The sequence below is a fragment of the Lepidochelys kempii genome, chromosome 25 (assembly GCF_965140285.1).
Source record: "Lepidochelys kempii isolate rLepKem1 chromosome 25, rLepKem1.hap1, whole genome shotgun sequence".
NCBI lineage: Eukaryota > Metazoa > Chordata > Testudines > Cheloniidae > Lepidochelys > Lepidochelys kempii.
Genome location: NC_136404.1, coordinates 13,543,475 through 13,571,136, shown reverse-complemented (window position 1 = coordinate 13,571,136; position 27,662 = coordinate 13,543,475). Strand labels below are relative to the sequence as shown.

At 58.2% G+C, this 27,662-nt stretch overlaps 1 protein-coding gene across 4 annotated transcripts in view; it reads left to right on the top strand.

Moving 5' to 3' along the window:
- Positions 1 to 27,364, top strand: part of SHC2 (SHC adaptor protein 2) — a 28,714-nt gene extending 1,350 nt beyond the window's left edge. The window contains exons 1-13 of one of the 4 annotated variants that reach the window (XM_073324152.2): positions 8,858 to 9,415; positions 15,215 to 15,285; positions 16,916 to 16,976; positions 17,348 to 17,467; positions 18,690 to 18,743; positions 20,376 to 20,427; positions 20,985 to 21,111; positions 21,805 to 21,985; positions 22,934 to 23,000; positions 24,090 to 24,230; positions 24,466 to 24,767; positions 24,919 to 25,054; positions 26,673 to 27,364. In XM_073324152.2, the coding sequence (XP_073180253.1) occupies positions 8,858 to 9,415; positions 15,215 to 15,285; positions 16,916 to 16,976; positions 17,348 to 17,467; positions 18,690 to 18,743; positions 20,376 to 20,427; positions 20,985 to 21,111; positions 21,805 to 21,985; positions 22,934 to 23,000; positions 24,090 to 24,230; positions 24,466 to 24,767; positions 24,919 to 25,047 (1,863 nt within the window). In that variant the 3' untranslated portion in view covers positions 25,048 to 25,054; positions 26,673 to 27,364. Of the gene's footprint in view, positions 1 to 8,857; positions 9,416 to 15,214; positions 15,286 to 16,915; positions 16,977 to 17,347; positions 17,468 to 18,689; positions 18,744 to 20,375; positions 20,428 to 20,984; positions 21,112 to 21,804; positions 21,986 to 22,933; positions 23,001 to 24,089; positions 24,231 to 24,465; positions 24,768 to 24,918 lie in introns of those variants that run through there. The other 3 variants (XM_073324151.2, XM_073324153.2, XM_073324150.2) reach the window with 3 other exon arrangements.
- The last annotated feature ends 298 nt before the right edge of the window (positions 27,365 to 27,662 follow it).

Genomic DNA, 27,662 nt, shown 5'->3' with positions numbered 1-27,662 from the left:
CCGTAGGTGTAAAACAAACCCCCCTGGCCACATCCTCTGCTAGGCCTCTCGCCCCACCTCACTTTCTTTCCTGGAAAGAGAGCAGGGCCCAGGGCCCCAGGCCGGTGGGAGCAGTGATTGCATTAAGGACGGGAGATGGCAGGACAGAGAGGCCCTTTCATGTGCAGAGCTGAGCCACAAAGCAGCAAAGGGGAGACAGTGGTTCCCAGGGGCGAAGTAGGGTTGCCAACTTTCTAATCACACCAAACCGAACACCCCTGCCCCGTTCCTTCTTGAGGCCCTGCCCATGCCCCGCCCCTTCTCTGAGGCCCCGCCCCTCGCTTGCTCCATTCCCCCCCCCCCCCCCCCCCGTTGCTCACTCTTCCCCACTGTCACTCACTTTTACCGGGCTGGGGCAAGGGGTTAGGGGGCAGGGGGTGAGGGCTCCAGCTGGGGGTGCGGGCTCTGGGGTGGGGCCAGGGATGAGGGGTTTGGAGTGCGGGAGGGGACTCTGAGCTGGGCCATGGGGTTGGGGTGCAGAGGGGTGAGGGCTGTGGACTGGGGCTGTGGACTCTGGGGTGGGGCTGGGTGTAAGGGGTTTGGGGTGAAAGATGGGACTCCAGGCTGGGGCAGGGGTATGGGGTATGTGGGGGGGGTGAAGGCTCTGGCTGGGGGTGGGGCCGGGGATGAGGGGTTTGGGGTGTGGGAGGGGACTCTGAGCTGGCCCAGGGGATTGAGGCCTGGGGGGGGTAAGGGTTCCGGCTGGGGGTGGGGCCAGGGATGAGGGGTTTGGGGTGCAGGTGGGGACTCCAGGCTGGGCCAGGGGGTTGAGGTGCTGGGGGAGGGGGTGAGGGCGGGGGCTCTGGGCTGGGCCAGGGAGTTGGGCGGGGGGGGGTTGTGGGATCCCGGTGGCTCTTACTGCAGCCGCAAGGAAGCAGCCACCAGGTCCCTGTGGCCTCTAGGCGCATAGGCGGCCCGGCGGCTCTGTGCGGTGCGCGCTGCCTCCGTGCCCGCAGGCACCGCCCCCCGCTGCTCCCATTGGTCGCTGTTCCCGACCAATGGGAGCTGTGGAGCCTGTGCTCGGGGCGGAGGCAGCGCGCGGAGCCTCCCAGTCCCTGGCCATCCCAGCGCCTAGGGGCCGCAGGGATCTGGCAGCCGCTTCCAGGAGCGGTGCAGAGCCAGGGCACGGAGGGAGCCTGCCTTAGCCCCGGGTCCCCACTGCGCCGCCGACCAAACTTTTAATGGCCGTGCCGACCGGAGCCACCGGGGTCCCTTTTCGACCAAGCGTTCCAGTAAAAATCCAGACGCCTGGCAACCCTACCAACAGGGTCTGACGTGAGGCGAATTGAAGCGGGGCCTGGCAGCACCGACAGCCATGAAGCCATCATAGGGGATGGTCAGATCATGCTCTTCCGTCTCCTGGGGTTCCTACAGGGGCCATGCACCTCAGCCAACTGGGCCAACTTCAGACCGGGCCTGCAGAGCCGCTCCAGACCCTACGTTTGTCTGAGGAGTTCCGGTTTGGGCAGAGATTTCTCACTCTCCATCCCTGAGCCCCTGGCAGTTCCCAGCTCCCTCAGTTGCTGCCTGATACCATCTCATCTTCTCCCCTTTCTGTCACATTCCCTCCTTGGAGCATGCAGCCTGGTACCTCCCCGAGGGCATGTCTAGGAAGGCAGAGAAGGTCAGGGAGAAGCATTAAGAGGCACTCAGGGAGGGGCATTCAGAAGGGTCAGAGAGGGGCACTTCTGGGGGTACCCAGGGGGGGTCAGGGAGGGGCACTTCTGGGGGTACATAGGGGGGTCAGGGAGGGGCACTTCTGGGGGTACATAGGGGGGTCAGGGAGGGGCACTTCTGGTGTGGGGTTTGTAAACCTCATCCTAACCTAGTGTGTGTGTTGCGGTGTGTAAGGTATGTGTGTAAAATACCTTTTTGGGGGGTGTCAAGGACAGTGCACCATTGCGTGCCAAAACACGGGTGGCAAACATGTTTGTGCACGTCGTGCATGGGCTTGTGCGTGTGTAACACACGGACTTGTGTGCATCTGGGTATAGTGCATGGGGGAGTGTAGGTGGCTGTCGGTGCTGCCAGGCCCTGCGTCAATTCGCCTCACGTCAGACCCCATCGGCCCCCAGAACGGTCGTGTGCAATGCACGTACGGGTGAGCGTATGCGTGGACATGGCTCCGTGTGTTCACACTGCCCCACGACAGGCCCAGCAACCAGCTGTGCAAGGACAAAGCCACTGCCAATGGAGGAAGAATCAAAGACAAAGCCCCCAGGTGGGAGCAGCTGATTCAGGGCTTGGTGCACAGATGAAGCCAAGCAACAGTGGGCAGGACAAAGGGGCTATTGTCAAGATCAGACTCCTAGGCTAAGTCCTGCTCTCAGCCACACTCAGACAATGCTACGAACTCCCTTGGGGGCTTCTGGGGTGCAACTCAGCAAAGCTGGACACAAGGAAACGAGATTGTCCAGTTCCCCTGCTCTGGCCCAGGGCTGTCCCTTGCAGCAGACACGTCCATTACACAGCATCCTTAACTTGGTACAATCCGGGTGAATACCTGACCCTGGTGCTCCCAGGCCAGGAGGGAGCCAGGGATAAGAAGCTAAGAGAAGAGAATGGCACGACCCCTGCCGATTTGTCGGCGCTCCTGTCAGCCCCGGGCGGTACACATTCTGACAGCATCCCTGAAGCACAGCTCAGCTTAGAGGCAGTCAGCCTAGCATTTCCCTGGCTGTTCCATGGCGATAACAATTCCCTGCCTTCCGGGGCACTGCAAGGACAAAGCTCGCAGGCAGCTCCAGCACTCCGGTGACCAGGGCCCCAGAAGTGCCCTGACGGATAGAGACGGACCGAGGCAGAGAGCAGATTAAGGCCTCGTCTGCACACAAAAGTTTTACAGCTTTAACGCTGCGGGGGTAATTAAAGGGATGCCAACCCAGCTAGTGTGGACGCACTGATCCCGGGATAAAAGTGTTTCACACCAGTATAGTTATTCCTCTGTGGGAAGGGGAATAAGCTCTAGTGGTGTAAGGCACCTTTATACCTTATCCCTGTGCCCATGCTAGGGGCTGTAGCTATCTAAGACTATCAGTGAAATGTCACACCCTGAACTGACACATTAATACTGGTACAAAACCTGCACCCAGATCAGGGTTAAGTGAGTCACCCAAGGTGAGACTCGAGTCGTTCATAAGCCAGGAATTAAACCCAGCTCTCCAGAGTACCACTGCCGTGCCCCTGCCCACTAGACCATCCTTCCTCCTCAGTCAGGCTTGGTGAGAATCGGCACCTGCCGGATCCCTGGGGCGGCTGAGTGGGCACACTGCCCTTGGGATTGCAGACCCGGGCAGAGCCACATTGCTACAATGGCTGCTCTCCATCATCTGTCCCATGGAGGTGGCCGTTCCGGTCCCCAGGGCTTCTCTGCCCAACAATTTCCGGCAAAGCCAGGGCTGTGCATGAAGCCATTCGGCTGTGATTTTTCTTCTCTCCTCCTTGCATCTGAGCATGTAAGAAAATGTAAATGGCATTTCCCTTGGATTGGCTGGCGCTGCCTCCTGGCTTCCCTTTGAAACGCCGCCGCCAGCAAATTGCTCCCTTCTGCCCAGCGGGCAGGGTGATTTAGCTTTCATTCTGGGAGCCCCCTGCAGACAGAACCCAGCTGCCATGACGTGCAGCCAGATCAGAGGGACCTGGTGTTCCTCTTTGGATGGCTCTTTGATGGATGAGTTGTTCGCCGCCAGCGGTGAGACAGCCAGACTTTTGTTTTCATGTTCGGCTGCTAACAATAGCCTCCTCTGAAGGTCCCCTCCCCATCCCATCTCACCTTCCCCTTGGTCTTTGGATTGTCTCCGCAACAGCCAGGGATGGAGAGCGGAGTTCTGCACTGCGGACCTGGGATCGGGCCTTCAAGCCAAAGGCTGGAGTTCTACATCAAGGATTGGAGCTCCCTTCCAAAGCAGGGCTGGACTGAGGTCCCAGCTCCACCCCAGGGGAAGGGGACTGGCACAGTGACCTGGGGCCCAGGCTGGAGGGCAAGGCATCAGATCCCAATGGAGGACAGAGCAAGGGTGGAATGATAGAGGCTAAGCGGGGAGGAGAGAGGGGAAAGGAGGAATTAATCCCTTTGCTGCTGGTGCAAAGGGACTGCATCTCACCCCGCAGTCAATTCCCAGCAGTGCAGAACAACCCCTTGCTCAAGGACATTCTGGCCCAGGCCGCGCTCGTGGGTGGGTCAGCCAGCAAGAGACAAAGGCAGTGTCAGCCTGCAACCACCGCAAGCTCCAGAGAGACGCTGGCAGCAGAAGGCACAAGTTAGAGCATCTCCAGAGCTGCTGTAGCCGGCACCTCGGCCCCCAGCAGTGGCAGAATAGGGGAGGGACAAGCAGCTTCCACCTGTCCCAGAGCTGGTGCAGGGATGGATCCGGGGGATCAGAGCCATAGGTTTGGGGTTCCAGGAGGAGAGGGGTACTGCATGGACTCTGCTGGGCTGCTTTGCTCTAGGAGACAGCGGGAGGCTGAAATCAGACCTTATTCTTCAAAGCTCCGCTAAAGAAGCTGGGGCTGCAGAGGAGGCTGGGAAAGCCCCAGCTGCTTGATTGATACCTCTCCAGGGCCCAAGGCTGATGGCAGATGAGATGGAAATAATCTCCCAGCCGCCAGGGAGTTCTGCTGAGGAGAGCAGCCCGCATCTCCAGGGATTACTCCAGGAAAAGGAGCTTCTATTCTAGTCTCTTCCTGGCCCAGGAGCTGCCAGCGTGGCGAAGGCAGAGAGCACTGGCTCAGGGAGAGCCATGAATTATCCTGCAGGGCTGATGGATCTCTGCTGGAGGAGTGGTCAGATCATTCATCCAACCTACGGGTGATAAAGAAAGCACACGGAACTGGGCCCCATGCTGCCTGGCCCGCTGCATACAGGCACCTCTGGACACCTTGGGCAGGTGCCCCATTGCCTTGCCCCTCGCGTTGTCATTTACCCCTGTGCATAGAGTTGCCAATTTTGGTTGGACGTATTCCTGAAGGTTTCATTACATGACATCATCTTTCATTCGAGATTCATCTGTAATTCCTGGAGACTCCCGGACAATCATGTGCAAAGCCGACTTCCCATGCTACCATTCTGATCGGGAGCATTTCGTTCCCACCACGAACTGGGATCGAGGGCTGTAGGAAAGTGGAGAATCAGGCCCCTATTTGGCAAAGGCCCCTGCGTGCCCTGTCCTCGCTAATCACAGATCTCTAGGCCTCGCCAGACACCCGCCTCTCGGCACCGCTGCCTCTGCCCAATGCCTATAACAAACTGTCTGAGAATTGCTTCACGCAGCCCTGCAATGCAGCGGCCTCTGGGGTGGAATCGGCAGCTGTTGAATGGGAGCATGGCAGCACTGCCCAACAGTTTGAGAGAGGAAGTTAAATAGAAGAACCAGCTCCAAATGAGGCAATGCCTCCCCAATAACCCTGGGCTTTAAGTGGAGGTCTTCCATCCAAGTCCTGGCCAGACCTAAATCTTGTTTAGCTAATAGATGATGAGGAAAGCCTGGTCAGATGCATACAGACAACTTGATAGCAAATGCCTGAACAGATCTGAAATTGCATCTAGCAGGGAGCACATGACAACCTCCCCTGCAACCAAGGTCTATCCTTCAAAGCACATTGGAACCCAGGGTCTGAACAACTTCTGGAGCAGCTTTAAAGAACATCAGAGCCCCTTCTCCCTTCCAGGTTCTTAAGGCTGTTTAAGAAAAGAAAACAACTAGACCAAAAGAGAGAGAAGCACATCTTAATATGGCAACAGCACATGTAATTCTATTACCTTGCTTTATTGATCGCACTCAGAGCAATTACTGGCTTTCGCCCAGTCACCTGCCAGTAAAAGAGAGAGAGGAAGAGACAGTAAGGAGAAAACAAAGAGTCGGTCACACATGCATTCTGGAGTTTGAAAACAAGAGCCCTGTGGGGAAGGCTTTGATTTTTAATTCATATGTCATTAGTAGCTATCATCTGTACGAACCCCCCATGCCTTATGCGGGTTCTTTCTTGATGGGGAGTTAGCTAAGATATCAGGTTACCTACCTTCCTTTCATCATCATCTGCAGAGGAAGATCCTATGTGGATCAGGAAGGTAATTACATTTCAATTCGTTCAAGGGGTGGCACCATATGGTCAAATTGGAACCAAAACATCTGTTCTGTGACACCTACCACTTCACAAAGCCCCAGAGCCATGGGAATGTGTGCGTGACTTTAAAGAGAAGAGATCCAGCTGGAAACAGCTTTGATAAAGAGGTAAACACCCCCCTGCAAGGCAAACAGGGCAGCACGGGGCATCAGTGCACCATGGCTGCAGGGTGAAAGCCACTAGGAATGAAACTAACTAGTCTGTTTTTCCTTCCCAACCCCTGCAAAGTGCAAAGACTGAAAATAACATTTAGCAGGATGGACTTGTGATGAAGATGCTTGGGAACTCTAGGTTCAAGTCCCAGCTCTGCCACAGAAGTCCTGCATGACCTTGGGCAAGTCACTGAATCTCTCTGTATCTTGGCTCCCCATCTGTACCATGGGGATATCACTTTCCCACGTCGCAGGGGTGGGGTGAAGCTAAATTCATCAGTATATTTAAGATGCGCAAAGACTCCAGCGGTGGGAAGCCGTTAAAATCATAGACAGAACCCCGTAGGGTGGGATCAGTGGAGCTATGTTCAAAGACACAAGCTGAGGGTAAGGCCCTTAGGGTTTTAAGTCTCAGATGATGCTAAAAACACAGGTAGGACAGTTTGGGCTGGTTTTCAGAAGTGCTGAGAACTGGACTTTGACTGGAGTTTTGGGTTCTCTGACCTCTGAGCATCGGGCGCAAGTTTGATTGGGGGTTGGGGGCATGTATTATTTTGAGCGGCGAGATTCCCTTTAAGGGTTTCCCCTTCGCTGTAGATTCTGGCAAAGAGGTGGGGGAGTTACTCCGCTCCTTACTGCACAAACCCTCGAAACAAATGAACAATCAGGCGCTGGGCTTTTCTCCAGGTGCAGGATAAAGCAGAGCAAACAAGAGCCCTGATTTCCGAAGCAAAGAAAGAAGGCAGCCCATGTTGTGCAGCAGGGCATCCCGGAGCTCTCACACCAAACCCCAAAACAAACCCTGACTTCGATGTAAATGCAGAGAGAGAACAAATTCCAAGGAGCGTAGTGAGCCAAGCAGCCGGGCTCCAGAAGTGGCCCTGTCTCCACTCAAGCCAATTATGCAGCCTAAGCTGCAGACTAGTGCAAGTGAAGACTCCTGCCTCACTTTTAGTGGCTCCCAGTAGGAAGGCGGTAGCCTACCCTGGCTCCACCTTCGCCTGTTTGCCTGCCACTTACAGCCCATTAACCCTGCCATGGCTGGACTGGAGCAGTGCGCAAAGGGCACGTCTACATGATGCCACACAGATGAGGTGGCCGTCTTCGTTCTAGTGTGAATCAACCCAGAGGGTTTAAGGCTCCCGTGGGGAAGAGTCGTTTTAAAGGGAGATGTGCAGGGCTGAATTCTCCAGGGATGCCCCACTGACAATGCTGCGTGGTGCACAAAGGCCCTGGCAGGAGGGACCTGTATCATGATCTCCAGCTACAGGTCGTCTGTAAGGCCAGAATCCAGGCCTCTGCCACTTGAGCCAAAGGATTAATCCATTAGCTGGCAGGAGCGTGGACTCTTATCCTCTATGTGGACTAGCTTCTATAAGGTGATGTGACTCTTGCAGCCACTGTGTTTCGGTTGCATAGGATGTAACCGAGGGCAGAATCTGGCCCACCCATTATATAGTCAATTGCTACAAAATGACATCAGTGGAAAGGAAGCATCAGGAACATGACAGGGTGCTTCAGGATGATGCAATCTCTATTCAGTTCTCTCCTTGATTGGTGAACCAGTCCCCATTCAGGTCTGGACTGGTTGGTGGTCCCTATCCAAGTCTCTGTCTAATTGGTTTTCCAGTCCCTATCCAAGCCCCGGATTGCTAGATGTTCCAGTCCCTATCCAAGCTCCGGATTGTTGGTGAACCAGTCCCTAATCAAGTCTTAGGTTGGCTGGTGATCCGGTTTCTATCCAAGTCCCTGGCTGGTTGGTGATCCATTCCATAACCAAGCCCGGGATGGTTGGTGAGCCAGCCCCGGTCCAAGTCCCCACTGGTTGGTGATGTGCTCTCTAGCTCACCCACAAGCTGTTGGGCTTGACGCACGAATCACCAGGTGAACTCCTCTGCCCAGTGATCTGCAGGGGGTCAGATCAGAGTCGACGATCATAATGGTCCCAAAATGGATTTTATAATCCATGGATCTATAATCCCCATGTAAGGGTCCCATATTCTTCCCCCCCCCATCTCAGGGAGTCTGGCACCATTGCTTGGCAGAGACAAGGACCAGGAGAGCAGTAGCGAGTGCATGTGAAAGCGATCAGGCTACTTTCCTAGTGCCCATGGCCCTTCAGGCCCAGCCCCAGCTGGCTTTGTGCGGGCGGAAAGCAGGAAGGTAGAAAATCAGCCAACTCCCCCCGCTGGCCTTTCACCCTGGGGCTTGCTGTGCTAGGCAAACCCACCCCAAGAGGTGCTGTGTGGACCAGGGCCTCCCTTGCCCCTTGCACTGGGGTGAGCGGGCCCACGGCCGGGCTCATCTCTCTGCCTCTGTCCAGTGCTGGCAGATGGCTGTTTTTGTGGCAGTGGAGCTGTGCAGGCCAGGTCTGCGGCAGCCAGGCTCCTGGCGGATGAGCAATAACACCATGACATCATTGTGTGAGCTGAGCCTCCCCAGAGAGGAGCGGGGGGTGGGGGGCCGGCGAGCGGGAGAGAGGAGCGCAGAGCGTGCCCGGCGAGCACTCTAAAAGCACTTAGCCAGACACGCAGCGGCAGGGCATGCTAACAGAACCCAAGTATGGTCGCTTTCGCAATGGCTCAGTGACGCCCTCGGAGGACCCAGCCATGAGCAGCAAGGTCGCGGCAGCCACCCCGGCCCCCTCGCCGCCCGCCTCCCTGGCCCACCCGTGCCCCGCGCTGGGCGAAGCCCGCTTGCCGGAGGAGCAGGAGGCCGTGACCACCTTCTGCATGCTGATCCCCAAGATTCCCCAGTGGAAGTTCTCCAGCCCCTCTGGCTTCCTGAGCCGCAGCCCTTCCAGCGCCAGCAAGGACCTGTCATCCCCGGCCAAGCCCGGGGGCCCCGGAGAGGCAGGAGGTTCCTCCTCCAGCCTGGCTGCTGTCCTGAGCGCCTGCGAGCCTGTCTGCCACTCTCCTTGTTCCCTGCAGGTGATGAACCGGTTCCGAGGAGTGGGAGGGAGGAAGGCGGCTCGGGTCGAGGGAGTCAAACTGGCCGGCGAGGAATGGAACCGGAAAGGTAGCTTCATCAATAAACCGGCGCAGGGCTGGCTCCATCCGGACGAACGGGTCCTGGGACCAGGGGTCTCCTACATTGTCAGGGTAAGCCCATTTCTCTGGCCTCCCCTCCCCTCGCTGCCCACCCCTGTCCAGGGCTGAACGAACTCCCATGCTGACTGCATCTCCGCAGCTGGGATTGAATTGGGAGTCCGCTGCTTTGGCACTTGGATCCCTGGGCTCCTCTGTCATTCGGGGCTGGCAGCTGGGAAGGGGAGCCCCCAGCCATGGGTAGAGGGAAGTTTGGGATGATTCTCCCCCCACACCACCCAATTCCCCAGTTTTCAAGGCTTCCTCATTCAAGTTCCCTCTGTTCAAGGCCTCAAAGCCCAGGTGTCACCCTGCCCTGGGAGGGGTTGGTGTTGCATCGCCAAAGGCTGTCACCATCACACCACGGTAGCTGGGACTTAATTATGACTTGGGCCCTTTGGGGCAACCTGGCCTTGCCCGGGCAATTGCACATGGTTTAAAACGAGCCCACTGCTGCTTAGCCAGCGTGAAACCCGTACTCAGCTGCCAGCTGCACTGAGACCTCGTCCTTCACTGGGCAAGCCACTTGTTGATGACCTGAGCCCTGGGGTGGCGGGAGGTAGTGTTACTCCTCCCCCACACCAGAAATGGGGAAACCGAGGCACAAAGTGGGGACAGTCACACGGTGACTCTGTGGTGAAGCGAGGAGCAGAATCCAGCTCTCCTGACTCCCAGCCCAGTGTGTCAACCCTAAGAGCACCACCAAGGACCCATGGCCTACTGCTCTCCTTTACCCCCGTTTGACACCACTGTCATTGACTTTGGTGGAGTTACTCCTGACTTGTGCCAATGTCAGTGAGGGCAGACTCAGCCCTGCTTTAGCCACCCCTTAAACATCCCCTAAGTTTCTGTGTACAGCTGGGCTGAGGAAGGAGGGCCCAGTGGTTAGGGTGCTAGGCTAGGACTTGGGAAAATTGGGTTAATTTTCCCTGCACTCTAACATACAACCCCCTCCCCGCTCCCCCCAGAGGAAGCCACCGTGGGGTGGACACAACAGCAAGATCCCCACCCCACCCCTTGACTCCAATTCTTAAAGCTGGGGCTTACGCTTGACCATGGAAATGGCTTTGCTGGGGGTGCGTGTGTCCCAGTCTTGGTCTCCCATGCAAATGCCGCTGGGCCTGCTTCTGTGGTCTGGACCCAACACAGCTCCACTGATTTCGTTGCCCCTGGGCTCTGAGAGCCACCAGAGGAAACCTACCCGGCCTGCAGGCCATAGGAGGCCTACCTGTGCTGGCTGGGGGGATAGCCAGCTCTCCCCGCTGCTTTGCACGGGTGTAACTGCTGACACAAGGTCAGGGAGAATCAGCCCCTAGGGGTTAGTTGAGAAAGGAGAGAGATTTACCTCCCCGCTCCCAGAAAAGCATGAGCCAGCCTCCCCAGCAGGGTGTGAGATGGCCGTGGCACATTCTGGCTGGGCCCCATTCACTCTCCGTCTAGCCTTGCTTGCCTCCCTCCCTCGGAGTGTCTATTCCCCAAAGGCCTCCCACAGCCCCGGGCCCGCAGCACTCCCAGAAAGACGCAGCTTCGAAGCAGGCTCGTGCTCCTCGACCCAGGGGTTTACAAACCCCGGCCCAGACTCTCAAAGGTATTTAAGCAGCTCGGGCTCTTGAGCCCCCCTCACCTGAGCTCCCGTGGCCAGCCCAAGTCTCCGCCTGAGCCACAGCTTCCACACTGCTATGCTGGGCGCGCTAGGTCAAGCAAAACTCGTGTGCTTCTGTCCGCTCGTGCCCAGCTGAAGTGCACACAAACCCCATGGGAGTTAGGTGCCTAAATACCTCTGAGAACCTGGGCCCGAGGTCCTGATCTCTGGTCTGTCCACACAGCTAAGCATGCAGGATCGGGGCTGGAATAGCTAGACCGTGTAGACGCATCGATACACCAGAAAGCCGGGGCCTGGAAAGGCTGGTTTCTAGGAGGGGAGAGTCTGCTGCCACGGCACTGGAGGGGTCTTCCTGAAAAGGCCTTGTGGCAGATGAGGGTCCTAAACAGGATGGGGAAGGTTCAGAAGATCCTCCTGTTTCCCAGTGCCTCTGGGGATACTGACTGGCCCTGCAGCTGGCCTGGACCCACCAGTGCAGTCTCGCCCCTTACCCCAGAGGTAGCTGAATAGCAAGAGACAATAAAGGAGGGGGAAGTTTAACAAACTCCTTCACAATGGGGCCTCTGCTCCAGCACTGAGATTAGGATCTGAGTTCAAATCCCCCAGGCTTCACAGGGGATGAATCTGGGCCCATCGTAGAAATAGGGCCAGCTGTGAAGTTTGGATCTAGGGCTTTGGTTTAGGCCTATCTCCAGGGTTACACACACCCCCTAGCCTAGTGGGTCATTTTGTGGAGTGGGTTTAGTGTGGCCCACCTCTCCAGATGGTCCAGGGGTTAGCGCATGAAGATGGGAGGTAGGACTCCTGGGCTCTAGCCCCAGTTCTGGGAGGGGAGTGGGGTCTAGTGGTTACAGCACAAGACGTGGAGCCAGGACTCTGGGGTTCAATTCAGATCTCTACCACTGATTTGCTGCCTGATGTTGGGGGGAAAAAAATCACATCCACGTGCCTCAGTTTCCCCATCTGCAAAATGGGGATAGTAATAACAAGCACCTGCTTCCCAAAGGAGTTGTGAGGGTTCACTGGTGAAAGCCCTCTGAGATTCTGGGGATGCAAGGTGCTATGGAGGTCAGTCTCAACCACAGTACTATGAGCTCCAGGGTTGCTGCTTTTGGGACTGAAAGGGTGAGACACTTGTAATTGAATTTGCTGATGGCATTTGGCTCCTTGTCTTACTCTCAATTAACTTGTGGTAATTTACAACTGCAGGCGAGATGGAGGAGCAGGGCAGCATGTCTCCGGTTAGCCTCTGTCTCTCTCCTCCCCCTGCCCCATCATAGATCATCAGATGTTTGACTGTGGGACAGTGGTTGAGAGCTGACCTGATTTAAAAGGAAATGCGCAGAGGTTAACTCCTTCAGTGCAGGCAGTTTCTACAGGAGCCATAGGAGGAGGCTGGCAGAAGGCAGAGAGAGGGGCATGGTGTTGGGGACAGAGAGAGAAGAGATGCATTGATAACAGTGTCTTTCCTTACCAAAGGATCCCAAAGCAACTTGCTGTACAACTCTCTTTGCCCAGCACTGAAATGCAGCCATTGCTGGGGTGGAATTTAGCCACAACAGTGCAGTGTAGAACAGGGAGCAAAGAAGTCGAAAGGGGATACCCCGAACTCCCAGTAAAGTGAAGGCTTGAGGCTGCACGGGAGGCTGTAGACTGGCAGCAGATTTCCATCTCCGCAGCAGCTGGAATGCCGGTCGGGGAGAGCACAGGGCAGGAGTCAAAGCTCAGGGGAGGAAAGAAGGGGGCATGGTCCAGTGGGTAAAGCACTGGCCTTGGAATCAGGATAATCGTGCCTGACTCCTGTCTAACACAGGCCGGAACACCTCCCCCTGGACCATAATTCAGCTGGAAGTGATAGCTCTGCCACTGCCTTGCTGGGCAACCTAGGGCAAGTCACTTATGACACTGTCTCTTTCCGTCAGCTTCCCTCTTCTGCAAAATGGGGATAAAGACACTTATTTACAGGGGCCTTGGGAGACTCAGACTTATTTGAAAAGGCTTTGCGGAGGGGGGGGGTCCTGTGCTGGAGGGAGCCATCCAAGGGCAAAGTCCCATTATCCCCAGCACAAAAACACTGGTGTATCCTCCTGCATCCCACCCCCCAGAGTCCCACCCCCCAGAGCTTAGAGTAGCTGCACAGCGGAAGGCAGGACCATCAGTAGGGCACTATCCTGTCTCCCCCTTCCCCAGCCTCCCCATAAGGCAGGACTTTGATGGGGAGCAAGCTGCTGCTTGGGCCTTGAAATGAAAGTAACTAGAGTCGGCAAAGACCGCCCCCGGTCTAAGGGGCACATCAGCACAGGTCAAGGCAGCTCTCCCAGTTTACGCCAGCTTAGGAGCTGGCCCCAGGTATCCACCCCTCAGAGAGAGGCCAGGATAAAGGTCCTGATCCTGAGACCAAGGAGCGCTGGGGTTGTTCAGAACCTCTTAGGCTCACCCTCCTCCTTTTCCCCCTCAAGAGAGGTTGTACATTTTAATCACCGCTAGCAAGGGATAAGCAGGCGAGCGCTGCAGGAGGCGAGCACCTGGCGGGATGATCCAAGTGAATTTCTTTCCAGCCCTAAGTTTGCTGTGGCCCTAATCAGCCGCCATACGTTTCGCCTCCAGCCTTTTCTCCTGGAGCCCTGCCAAACCCATTAAACTGACCTCGTTGGCAGTGCCTGCTGGAAAGGCAGCTAATGCACCACTGAAGAGGGGTAGGGGCTGGGAGGGGGGCACAGTGACGTTCCCAGCTAGGAGGTTGGCCCCGCATGCAGACAGATGGAGCTGGAAATCATGGCTACACGGTGGCTGTTTAGCAGCTGGCGAGAGACGAATTTCGTGGATATCAGTCCGGTGCCCAGAGGGAAGGTGTTGATGCTGCACAAAGCCCCATGGCAACTGGCACTAATTGGCCCCCTTGCTAGCCGCTTCAGCGGAGAAGCCAAGGCCTGACAGCAACGGGGACGGAGCTTGCTCTTGGAGACAGGCTCCCTTCCAGCTCGGGGCTGAGGCCTGCCAAGTGGGTGGTGCGTGGGCAGTTTGCCCACACGCTGTCTGCTTTGTCCCTGCTTGGTGCAGACAGAAGGCTCCAGGCTGCAGAGCTGTCAGCCTGGCCCCCTTCTCCCTGGCACTGACATCCTCAAACCATTCGATCAGGCCCACTCGATCAGGAGCGTGAGTTATGAGCGCGGCCTCCCGAGGCAGGGCAGGATTAGCAGCATACCAGGCCAGACTCAGGGTAGCGTGGCCTCTCACATGTTCTGGCTCAGCTTCCCCCCGCCGCACTCTTCGGCCTAGTCCAGTCGCCGGTATGACCTGCCCCTCCCAGCCACGTCACTAGACAGGTCATCCCTGCCCAGGGGAATGGAGTCCTGTAGACAAAGTCCAGGAAAGCACAAAACAAAGAGACCTTTGCACCAGCCAGGCTCAGCATCCCACCTCCTTCCTCCTAGGCTGGCCCCAGTTGCAACAGCCTCTCCTGATGCCCGCCGGCGGGTACCGGGCTATGGCCAACCCAACCCTCTGGCCCAGCCAGCCACAGTCCTTTGCCAACCCCCGGTCCCCAGTCAGGCTCTTTGGTCCCACGTAGGAGCAGCTTCTACTCCCCAGCCAGCTGTCAACTGCTGGGCTTTCCTGCCCTGAAGGACGACACCTGCACATGGGTAGCAGGATAGGGGTGAGCGGCCCCGGCCTCCTGGCCTTCAAAGGGGCAGGTCACCTGCCCGGTTACACCCCAGCTCTGTTAGCCAAGGCTGCAGGAAGCTCTTGGACCTCTAGAACGGTGCCCAGCCACCGCTAGTGGGGGACAGCACGGGGCACTGAGTGGGTGTGGCTTACCCTTGCTCCGCTTGATGCCAGCCAGGGGCTGCTTTTCTGGCCTCCCACAGAGAGTTCTGATGTGCCCCCCACCAGGGCAAAAGGGTGGGAGTCAGTACATGAAATGTGCTCACAGACAAAGCCTCGGGGAGGCCCTCTCTTTGCACCCATCGCTGGATTCCAGAGCCCGGGCTCCAGCCCAAGCCCGACTGTCTGCCCTGCTATTTTTAGCCTGTCAGCCCGAGTCCATTGAACTGGGTGTGTGAATTCCGTAAGCTCTTTGGGGTGCACTAGCTCCCACTCCCACCTAACCTGTTGCTCCCGCCTGGCTGGGTCTCCTGTTGCCCTCCCGTGAGCTGGGGATCTGAGCAGGTCACTGCAGCCTGGCTGATTTCAACCCCTTTCTTTTCCAGTACATGGGCTGCATTGAAGTGCTGCGCTCCATGAGATCTCTTGACTTTAACACCCGGACGCAGGTTACCAGGTAAGCCCCTCCGGGCCCCCTGCCCTGGGCTTTCCCCTACTTCCAAATGAATGCACCAGCTTTCCAGAGATTCAGGGCTGAGAAAGCCTGTGGGACGGGTTCGTCTCCACCTGGCACTGCAGGTGCTCCACAGGGCTTGCAGTCCGGCCAACCTGCCTGGCTGACCCCTGGCACCCACACCATGCCATGGCACACAGCGCGAGCCCTAAGGGACCCCCTGGCTGACCCCTGGCACCCACACCATGCCATGGCACACAGCGCGGGCCCTAAGGGACCCCCTGGCTGACCCCTGGCACCCACACCATGCCATGGCACACAGCGCGAGCCCTAAGGGACCCCCTGGCTGACCCCTGGCACCCACACCATGCCATGGCACACAGCGCGAGCCCTAAGGGACCCCCTGGCTGACCCCTGGCACCCACACCATGCCATGGCACACAGCGCGGGCCCTAAGGGACCCCCTGGCTGACCCCTGGCACCCACACCATGCCATGGCACACAGCGCGGGCCCTAAGGGACCCCCTGGCTGACCCCTGGCACCCACACCATGCCATGGCACACAGCGCGGGCAGGGGTGGGTTATGGGTGCCAGACACCATGGAAGGTGGGGCGGGCGTGGAAGCTGACTCTGTTGTCCTGGTCTGGGGGAGATCGCAGGCCTCCAGTCTTCAGGGCTGGCTCCCCTTCTCCACCCCTCAGCTCCACCCCAAACAGCCCAGCTGAGAAATCCCCACGTGCATTTCAAATAAAGCCACCGGCCCAGAGGGCGCAGGGAAGGGACGTGGGGGGCGGGTTCTGCTGCAGCAGCTCCGTCTGCAAACCAGACAAGTAGCAAGAGAAGCTGGGGGTGGAGAGGGGGCGCAGAACGGCAGAGTCTCCTGCCTGCTGATGCAGCGTTGGGCCGCCCCAGGCGGATCGACAGGAGCGGGGGAGAAGGAAGGAGCCTCCAGAGCAGATTGCCAGCCACGGCATATTGATGGTCCTGTCCCCACAGCGCCGTGGGAGCAGCAGGAGCACGGAGCAGGCGGAGGGTGAAGGTGTCCCCCAGTGGGACTTGAGTTCCGCAGCCTCCATCCAAGTCCTGGGGATGGGGACGAGGTCCCTGGGAGACGTCTCTCTCAGGCGCGTGGACTCCGTAGGCTTGGGGAGCAGGCCGAGCTGCTAGCTGGGACTCAGGGACCCGCCGGCTCCATGTAGCTTCTGCGTGTGGGGAGACCTCCATATTTACCCCACATCGGGGCCGGGTGACCGGCAAGCAGGACAAACGCTGCAGGTGCTGACCGAGGCTGAACTGGGCCCCTTGAAAGCTGCCCGAGGGCAGCATCCCTGTGGTCCGGGGGCTGGGATCCTGGAGGGAAGGATCCCAGCCTGAGGCGGGGGGAGGGGGGAGGGCTCTCACCCAGCTCGCTAACAAAGGACGTCTGGGGAAGTGCCCCCAGCCACAGGTGACGTGGACCAGCTGTCCCCGCCCCAACAGTCATTGCAAGGGTCCCCGGTGCACCCCTCCAGGCAATGCAGGTGGTAGCATTTTAGCAGCAGGGGTGGGGTGGGGTAGGTCAGGTCCCACTGACCTAGTCTCGCCACGGGGGCTGGAGGATTAACCCCAGACTGCTTGATTCTTTGCTTGCAGGGAAGCCATCAACAGACTGTACGAGGCGGTGCCCGGGGTCAAAGGGGCCTGGAAGAAGAAGGTGGGTAACCGTGCCTCAGTTTCCCCGTCTGTAAAACAGGGCTGATGATGCCGACTTGGCTTTGCAGACCCTGGGCGGATGTGGCTAAAGGTTATTAAGGCAGGTTCAGGTTCTGGGATCTCTCCCCCAGCATCCTCGGAGCACTCTCCCCTGGGATCCCCTTCCCAGCACTGTTGACCTGCGCAGAGCGGTTGTCTGCAGGCAGGAAGCTGGACATTTCGCTGACTGTGCCGGGGCTGGTTCAGCTCAGCAGAGTTGCAGAAGCTTCCTGCACTGTCCCCCTGCCATCTCCCTGTCTCATTAGCTGAGCGCAGCACCCAGTGTTACCCTAGATGAGGCGATGACCCTCCAGCCCTTTTCTCCCTCCCCAGGCGCCTAACAAAGCCCTCTTCTCCATCCTGGGCAAGAACAATCTGCACTTCGCTGGGATGAGCATCACTGTCAACATCTCCATCGACGGGCTCAACCTCATGATCCCCACCACCCGGCAGGTTAGTGCCCACCCAAGTGCTCCGATCGCTCTCCTGGGGCATGGAGATCTAGGACCAGTTGGGGCAGGGACAGAGGGGAGGCTGCTTGCACCTCCCCTATCCAGTGGGACTTGTGCAGCCCCTAGCGCAGGTTAGAGCAGCCTTGAGGCTGCTCTAAGTTGTGCCACTGCTTCTGGGGCTTTGCACAGGCACAGAATTGCCAAGTCCACCCCACTCCATATAGGGTCCTTCTCTAGTGCTCTGGCCAGTCGAGCTTTCTGTATCCCAAGCGATGGGGTGCCCCCTTGCAAAGATGATTCCTCGCCGACTGCTAGGCACATCCTTTGGCCATTCAGCCTCCATTTACATCTCCTTTTGCTCAATTTCATCTCGTCGTTCCTGGGTATTCCCCCTCCAAGCGTCCTCTGCAACTCCGCCCACTCCATGGTCAACCCCCAGACACTGGGAAAGTGAGAGGCCGGCTCCAACATTCAGATCTGGGGCTAAATTCTGCTCTCAGCTTCACCGCTGTAAATCCAGCATCATTCGCCCAATGCAAAGGATCCACTCTGGGCTGACAGAGAGGCACCCGAACACCTGTCCCCATATGGGGTGAGCCCAACCCCTGGAGCTGGGCCCCACCCAATTTGGGGATCAGCGTATCTAGCTCTAGAGGGCAGGTGAGCAACACCTTGCTTATCCTCAGAGCACAAGGATAGAACAACTCAGGGTTACACAGGATCGGGAGCTAGTGTCAGGGCAGGGATTAGAACTCAGGTGGGCCCAGCTGCCAGTCCTGTGCTCCAACCACTAGGCCACCCTTTGCTCTTGCAAGCCCCCATGTTGTTTTATCCCCTTTAAACAGTCAAGCAAGCCGGTGAGGCTCCACAGGGTGGCGATATGATGGGAGAGGGGGATTCCCGGCTGCGATCCGAGCAGGGAGGGGAAGCTGGTGTTTCAGAACCAACCACGCTCGCCAGCAGAAGGCAGGCATGTCCATTCGACAAGCCACAGCCTACATGCCCTAGGCCGGGTGGGGTGGATACAGCCGGCCTAGCTTCCGCCTCCCCCCAGCGGCAGAGGAAAGCCAGGACGGTTCCCAGAGCACCGACTTTCGGCATGGGCTGGCGGCGGGTCCATCCCTACCCTCCCCCCGCTCTACCGAGCCGCTGCTCTGAGCGATTCCAGAGCCTCCCAGAGACCTTTCGCAAAGATCTTTAACGCCTGCCTCTGTTCCCTGCAGATCATTGCCAACCACCACATGCAGTCCATCTCCTTCGCCTCGGGAGGAGACACGGTAAGGGCCGCCCTCGGTGCGTGGAGATTAGAGGAGTCGTCAGCTCCTCACGGCCCCGCTCTCTTCTGCATCTCTTCCTCCCCCTCCTTCTTCCTCGCCCCCTTTGCATCCCTCTCTTCTCTCCCCCCTGCCTCAGTTTCTTTTGCCTCTGGCGGTGATCAATGAGCAGCAACAATCACACTGCCAGTGGACCAGCTTCTGCCTGTTGCAGCCTCAGTCCTGGGCACCGACGGTTGGGTACGGGAGGGCTCCCAACTGGCTGGTATTTGACTGGCCTCTCTGGGTTTTTTTATGGTTTTGCCAGAAAAATAATTTAAACGGCCAGATTTTTTGTGTTTTTTTTTTTTAAAACATGGGTCTAAAGCTTTGCAGCATTCTCGCACGACGCTGGGACAGCTCATGTTCAAAGTGTCCGCGTCCAGCGAAAGATGCTGCCGTGTTCCCACTTCCATGGTGTAAGTGACAACAGAGCAAAACCATTGCAAATACAGCAGCCATCCGCCCCACGCATGGGTGTGTGAGGTAGGCTTTGAGTGATGGGACAGTGAGGAGACCCGCGATGATTATCGGTCTTGTCTACAGGTGTCCTCTCTCTAGATACTATAAGTGGCTGTTGGGGGTCGGGGGGGGGCGCTATGGAGTTGCCTTGTGGCTGGGGTTGTGACAGTCCTGCTTTGTGGATGGGGGGTTGCCAGTATTTTGCATTTCAATGGTGGTAACCCGGGATGGGGGGAAAGCAAGTCCCCTCCCCCTCCACTTGTTTCCTACTCTGAGAACTCAGGGGTCCTGCTGGGCCTCTCTCCCTCTCCAGCTGGGCCTTGTAACAGCTCCTAAACCCTGAGGAGACAACAAAGAAGCAGGGAAAGGCCAGAATAGCCAGAGAAACGCCTCTCTGGCCAGTTGCTTGGTCCAGGGCTCTCCCTCAGGAGGAGTGTCTACCCCTATCCACAAAGCAGTGACCTGCCATGCCATACCTGCACTGACCAGAGGGGGGCGCTGCAGAGGGACACATGCCGCTTCCTGGCCCCCATGCCCCGAGCGCACTTGTCCGCCAGAGCAAACCGCCTTTGCAGAGCCTGACAGTGCAATGAGATTCCATCCCTGCAGGCAACAAGCAATTTGCTCCCCCGTCCCTCTCTCCCTCCTTCAAGGATTGGGGCCTGGACCCCTGCTTCTTTCACCCCCAAAGCCTAGCCACCCCCTACATAAGCTCCTGCCGCTACCAGGGGTAATATGTCCTTTATCTCCTCTTTGGGCTGCAGCCACGAGAGGGCAGTCCTCCCTCAGTCAGCCCCAGGGAGCTGGTTAATTACAGCACAGGCCGCCCGGTGGGCACTACGGAGGGCAGATTGCCCTGGGGCAATGGGGTGAGGCCCAGCACCGGGTAACCCTTGCTGTCTCTGCAGCACTCCCTGGCCCTCACCAGCCAAGGAGGGAGTGTATCAGAGCAGGGACCTACACCCACGTTGCCTGGGGAAGGGGGATCTGCCAGCCGGAGGATTGTGGCTCATTCCCCTTCACACCCAGATTCATAGCCCTGCCTCAAGCCCCTCCGACCCTTAGCCTGCAGGCCAGATCCCAGGAACGATAGCCACAAAACCCTTCCTTCCCTGACTTTCCCTTTCTCTCCAGGACATGACAGACTATGTGGCCTATGTGGCAAAGGATCCCATTAACCAAAGAGGTGAGCAGGGCAGGGGTGAGAGGACACAGGGAGGTAACAAAGAGGGGTGATAAGCAAGGAAGGATCAAGGCTAACCAGGAGACCCATGTTGGCCAAAAGTATGGAGAAGGGCTCCCCCCACAACCTCTTGTGCATTTATTGTGCGGAGTGTAACTGGGGAACTCACCACCGGAGCGCCCCTCCTGCCAGCACGTGGCCTTGAGGGCATTCTTCCACTCTGGAGGCTCCTTTCCCCTGGATCTGCCACCGCTTCTCTCAGGGACATCCCTGCTTCCAACAGCAGCCTGGTCTACAGCTTCCTTCCCCACCCCTTCTCTCTCAAGCCTTTTGATGAGGCCCAGGTGTTCGCCATGCAGACACCTGACCCCATTAGTCCCACCTCCTCAGGCAAGGGGGCAGTTAATTATGACCCAGGCAAGACTAGCCCCATTTCACCTTAAAGCGATGGGTGTCCCATGCCATATGTCACCCGGGGGGCCTCGTGCCCAGTCCTGCCGTGGGATAAAGGTCCCAGATGCGCCGCCTGATGTGTCTGTGTCTCCCTCCCTGCCGGGCAGCATGCCACATCCTGGAGTGCTGTGACGGGCTGGCTCAGAGCATCATCAACACGGTGGGGCAGGCCTTCGAGCTGCGCTTCAAGCAGTATCTACACAGCCCCCCCAAGGTGGTGGTGCCGCCGGACAGGTAGGGGGGATGAGAGACATGGGGCCTGTTGGTGCTGCTGGGAACCCAAATCCCTGCTCTGGGGTCGCCCTGGCCAGACTGGGCCTGCTTTTATGCAGGTCTGCACCTTCTCACCTTACCCTGGGCAGCAATTCCGAGGCATATTCCCCAAGCTGGTCCAGGTGAATGAGGCCTTGCAGCCTTCTACCCCCACGTTCATCCATCCCTTACGCTGGCAAGTGACCTGGCATCCCAGCCACTTCCTACTGGCCCCACCAGGTGCTCTCCAGACTCGGGGACAAGGTGGCGTTCACACTGCCAAGCCTTCATGGAACTGCTTTGCAGTCACCACCTGAGCAGGACCTGAGCTACTTCAAGCCCCCAGCAGGGCTGTTGGTAGAAGAACGGGACCGTCCTCTGCCCGGTGCATTGGGGTGTTACCATTCTCTGCATCACAAGATACAGGGCCCTGCAGCATGCTCCATACGACGGTGACCTTGTCTGTGGGTTTTGTCACAGCTAGGGGTGCTAGGTCCAGGGTGCTCTCAGTACTAGGTGCTACCATGCCCTGGGTGCTAGATCATGAGATGCCCTGCGTGTTAGATCTGGGGATGCTCTGGGCCTGGGTGCTGGGTTGCCAATCTCTGGGTGCTCTGATGCTCCAGCTCTGGAGTCTAACCACATTCCCTAACTCCCGTGTTCTCTGTTGCGCAGGGTAATGGAGACCGAGGAATCCGCGTGGGGCGACGAAGAGGACATGGCCGAACACGATTACTACAACAGCATCCCGGGGAAGGAGCCTCCCCTGGGGGGACTCGTCGACTCTCGGCTCAGGCATGGAACATTGCTGGGCCACGCACACTCCCAGCCCTCCTGTGCCGGTCACTTCAGCCAGGTGAATCCTGCAGTCAGCACGCTTGGCTGTGCAGCTTCCCCAATTCTCCCCCACCTCACAACCTCCCCACCCCACGGTTGCACCCAGAACCTCCTGTGTTGAACTGAGCCTTTTCCCCTGATGCTGAAAGCTGGAAACCAAACCTGGCTCTTGTCCCCATCGAGGACGCCCCCAGTGAGTGCCTGGTGCAGGGTCAGGCCTGGAGTGTCTCTGGAATAGCTTCTGGGGTCAGGGATGGAGGTGGGTCCATCAGGGAGAGCCCCATACAGCTCTATGGCCTCCTCTGTGGCTTGAGGGGTCTGTTGTCCAGCAGTAAAGACTGTCACAGCCTCTGAAGGCTGCGTGGGATTCTACCAAAAGCTCTAGCCCTTGAGTCATCGGTTCATCGCGTTTAAGACCAGAAGGGAGCGTTCGATCCTCTGCACATCGCAGGCCACTAAACCCCAGATGAACGTGTTACAGCCGTCAGGAGACGAAGCAATGATGTGCAACAGGCAAAGATCAGGAGGGACGGAGGCGCGCCAATCCCACGGTCCCTGCACTGGCAGTCACTAACCCCCTCAATCTCTCACAGGCTGTGTCACCCCGCATGGGCCGCATCACCCGATTATACAGAGGAGGGAGCTGAAGCGTGCAGGGGTGAAGGAGGTCATGGGGGGGGGGACCTGCTTCACACTTCCATGTGACCATGAGCTGTGACCTCCAGGCTGTGTTTCCGGCAAATGGAAACCGGTGCTAGGCCCAGAAAGGGGTGGAGGCCCTGAGGAGGCAGCGAGCAAAGCCAGGGTATTCAGCTGTCCTCACGCCTCCACCTAACGCATCTCCCTGTCCACTGCCTGGGTCTCCATATCACATGCCCACCCCTTCGCCACGTGTGGAGGGGAAACAAACCTCCTGCATCATGTGTGCTGGCTGCATGGACCGAGGTCTGATTCTTCTGCTTCACAGGTTGGATTTCCTGCCAGAAGAGACCAGAACAGCCACCCGGGCTCCCACGGGGACGGCGATGCTCCTGGTACGTGCTGCAGCTCGAAGGCGTCATTTAACCCAGGGACTCATGTCCCTGTGGGCACGGGAATGCATGGCCCAGGACTCGCAAATGCCTGTGGTAGGACCCTCGGAGATGGGCATTACTGTCCCTAGCTGCCCGGTTACGAGAAAACTAGCTGAGAACAATGCATAGGGCAGCTGCTTGGAGTGATGCTCCTTTTGCAAACCAAATTCTTTGGCATGAGTCACACAGCCTGGCACGTCAGCTGATCCTTCCGCACCGTCACCACATGGACTCCAGGGGGAACTGTCAGGGGTGGGGGTGTTCCTGGCCACCAATGAGCTTGTCCCCGAGTCTCCCCTGGATGTTACAGCAGCTGCTCCCATCAGAGACGAATTTAAGAAGCTTGGTCTCCTGCTCCTCCCCTAGTGAGTCAGGGTGAAAGGGCCAAATAGGGGGAGGGGAAAGGACCCAAGGGAAGATGAGATCAGTGTAGGAGTGTGTGGCCAAGGAGAGGACAATCCTAAAGGGAGGAGCAATGGGGTGAAACTCAGCAGAGGGAAGTTCAGACTGCATGGAGCAGGAGAACTTCTTGCAGGGAGGAGGGTAGGTGGAAATCACCTCCCCAGGGAAGCGGTGGGGGCCCCCATTGGTACAACTGAACTGGACAAAACCCCAGAGGGTAGATCATAGGGAGCAATCCTAGCATGGGCGGCGGGTATCATAGGCTGGGGGAGGCTATGCCTCCCCAAAACATCCAGGCATGGCCCCACTCATGCTTCGCCCCCAGCTCTCCCCTCCTACTTTCCATTCTGCGTGTGGCTCCAGTCCCCCAGTGCTGGCCCCGGGTGAGGCTGGGGCTGTGCCGCCCACCTTCCCGGTGCTCCGGGGGGCTAGCCTGGGGTGGAGGCCAGTGGCCGCAGTGACGGTGGCTTTGGGCTCCAGCAGGGGGTCACAGAAGAGGCAGGGCCTCAGGCAGAAGGGGTGGGGGGCTAGCCTCCTTCAGCCGGCAGTTCTCGCACCACCCATGGATCCCAGTGTGGCAGGCCCGGCTCCTGTGGTTCCTTTGCGCACAGCCTGCCGGCGCTCACTGGCCCTCACTGTGTCTTCCAGGCCAGTCCTGCGACGGCTACCTCCAGGCAGACAGCCAGCCCCTGGGATGCCGCGACTACGAAGAGCACATGTACGTCAACACGCAGTGCCTGGACAGCTGGGAGCACGAGGAGAGCCCCCCCAAGGATCTCTTTGACATGAGTAAGACAGCGGCTCTTGGAGTGAAGGAACCTCACTAGAACAGAATAGTGGGAGTTGCTTTTGGTCTTTGGCTCAAGGCCTTTAAAAGAGCCAGCCCAAGGTCCAGCAACGGGAGAATTCTTCCCAAACCCGGCTGGCAGGAGGCCTGGGGACTGGGAGCCCTGTGGTGTGATCCTGGCTAGGGTAGCTGCCGGGGCCTGTCCCCTCCTTGCTCTATAGTCTTGGCTTCTTGCAGGGCCTTTCGAAGACGCCCTAAAGCTGCATGAATCCACGGTGGCTGGCGGGGCCAGCCCGCCCCTAGAGGACCAGTGGCCCAGCCCGCCCACCCGGAAGGCTCCCATCGCCCCCACGGAAGAGCAGTTGAAGCGGGAGCCCTGGTACCACGGGAAGATGAGCCGGCGAGAGGCGGAGAAGCTGCTGCAGATGGACGGGGACTTCCTGGTGAGGGACAGCATCACCAACCCCGGGCAGTACGTCCTGACGGGCATGAACGGCGGGCAGCCCAAGCATCTGCTGCTGGTGGATCCTGAGGGTGTGGTAAGGAGCGGGCCGGGCTCCCCGAACTCAGCCCGCATGTCCTTGACTGGCACCCCGCCCCGCTTAGCCCCATCAGCCTCCTCTCTGGGTGGAGCGTGACCTGCCCGCTCCCCGCCTCACGCCCACCCCCCTCCCCGTTCTGTTGCTCCAGGTGAGGACCAAGGACATCCGGTTCGAGAGCATCAGCCACCTGATCAACTACCACCTGCAGAACGAGCAGCCCATTGTGGCGGCGGAGAGCGAGCTGCACCTGAGGCAGGTGGTGAAGAGGAAGCAGTGATGGCTGGGTGCGTCCCCTCGGCAGGGGGCAGGCAGGAGACCAGGGGGCCTGATTCTCTCCTGCATTCGCCCCAGTCAGAGCAGCGGGGCAGTGGGGAATTGGCCCGCACCCTCTCTCCTCTGTGCAGGCGCCCCAGCGGGGTCAAGCCCGTACCCACTGCCTCTTGGGCTGGGCTAACGGGGGTCGCTGGGAGTGAGACACCCCCTGAGCATGCTGGGTCCCTGCCTCTCTGACCCCTGAAAGCAATCTCCTTTCTCTCTGGCCCAGAGCCCTCCGGGGAGCTGGCTCTGTGCTCGGAGAACCTGCCCACAGAGGAGAGGGGAGCCAGGTAAAAAAGAGAAGGGGATGCCACAGACAGAAACCCCCCTCCCCGCTTCCCTAAGCAGCACCCACATCCCCTTCTGCTCCTCCTCCCCCCAGTGCCCACAGTCACCCTTTCTCTTTCCCCAGGGGACTGTTTTCCCTCCCCTCCCCAAACAGCTGCCTCTTTCCCTCTCCCCTCCACTTGCGGCCACGCTCCCCCCTTCTTTCCCCCTCCTCTGGGCTCGCGCCACCTTCCCTCTTGCCTATGGATGGCTGTCACTCGCCTACAGGTTGCTGCTGCTGTCCCCATGCCTACAGGCGGCCATTGGTGTCTCTTCGGTGGACCCCTGCCCATTCGTGTTCTCTCTCCCACCTCTGCCAGCGGACTGTTGTCACGTTCCCCCCCACTCCTCCAGCCTTGTGCCATCTTCCTTCTCTCTCTCCCCTACAGACTATTGCTCCATCCCTTCTTTCCCTCCTAGCTGCTGCCACAATCCACGCCGACTTTTTCCATTCTTCCTCCTATCCTGGGACGTATTTATTCTACTTGTGCCGACGAAACTCCACCTGGAGCGTTAGCATGGCTCTCCCCCCCCACCCGCCGCGGAGCCCAGAGGACACAAATGGAGCTCAGCTCTGTGCTGCATACGTCCCATCAGGAGCACACACACACAACAGATCTAACCTGCCCCGGCTTCTTAGACTAATAGTTAATTAAAACAAACGAATTGCGAGCAGGGAGCCTTGCTCGGAGAGCCGCTTGTAGCCATGGCTGGGTGCGGACTGTGGTCTAGTGGCCTAAGCGCAGCGCTGGGGGCCAGGACACCAGCGTTCTTTGCCTCCACCTCTGCTGCTGACTTGCTGGGTGACCTTGGGCAAGTTGCTTTGCCGCTCTGTGCCTCAGTTTCCCCCATCTGTAAAATGGGGAGGATGATATTGACCTACCTACCTCGCAGGGGGTGCTGTGGAGAGGAGTTAGCTAAAGCTGGTATGGCCTTCTGAGGGCTAAATAGCATCCAGCGCAGCTGTTAGGTTTAGTCGCTGCTAGAGACCATCAGAGGGGTAGGGAACTCCCTTTGGAGGTATAATTGGATGCGGCGGGAGGTGTCAGAAGCACAAGGCCCCATTCCCATCTGCAAAGGGAATAGGAGCCTCTTCCCCATCTCCCGAAACCTCCCAAGCCAACCCATTACCGTAACAGCTGCTTAGACTCCACTTTGCAGCCGTGAGGGGACAATCTTGTAATTACGTTATCTGGCCGAGATGGCCCATCATTAGGAAAACGACTTCAGATCTTATCAGCACTCTGCTTATTGAATCAGGACCTGAGGACAGGCTTTTGGACCTTGGGAGAGAGGACAAAGAGCGACACAAGTGAGGGTGTGGCCAACCCACCGCTGGGACACATCTCTCCTGCACAGCTGCCAGGAGGTGACTTGGTGTCCACTCGGCTTCTGCCCCGCTTCAGAGCCTCAGCCAGGCTTCTAGTACCTAGCCTGGGTCGCGGCATTGCCCTTCCACTCTGGGTGGGGTAGCCCAGGTGCCTGCTTCCTTTGGATGGTGGAAGATGGGACCTTCCCCAGAGCCTAAGCTTTGGAGACTCACCAAGCACCTGCTATGCAACGCCCACAGCTCCTCCAAGCCCAGCTGCTCCCAAGAGGTGTCATCTTCCAGCAGGGGTTCCTGCTCTTTGGAAGCTCCCACCTCCTCCAGTCCCACCCCAGCCGGCATTACAAGAGAGGACAATGGAAAGGTACCTTGTCCAGCAAGGTGGGGCTTGCTCCTCTCAGGCACCCGGGTCCGTGTCACGTTGTAGCAGGATTTTACAGGCTACCCGGCGCTGAGCATCCATCAGCTGGGACCCACGGTGAGAATTCCACTGAACAGTGGCAGCCTTTTAAACGCCATCCAGCGATTGCCTTGCCAACGCGCTGGCGTTCGGGGAACCGTCTGACACGCAGCGAGGGGTTCGCTGGTTTGAATACGTTTCTAATTAAATGTGGAAATGATCAAACGGCCTGAACGTGTTCTTGACTCCACTTGGCAGACCCCAGTGCAGCCTGTGCCCTGGGGGAAGAGATGAACAGAGCTATCTGCCTCTGCTCTGGTGTAGGACAGCTGCTGCTCCTTGCAAAGAGCCACTCAGGTGAAAGCAGGCCATGACAGGTCCACCCCTGGCTCCCGTGGGGCAGCTTTCACATACTGTCCCATGAGCCTCCATCTGGTCCAGACACTGAAGTTACCTATTGGCAGCGTAAGCTCCTGAGTGGTTGGTCCCTTTGGCCCATTCTGTCCTTGGCCTCCTTGCCAAC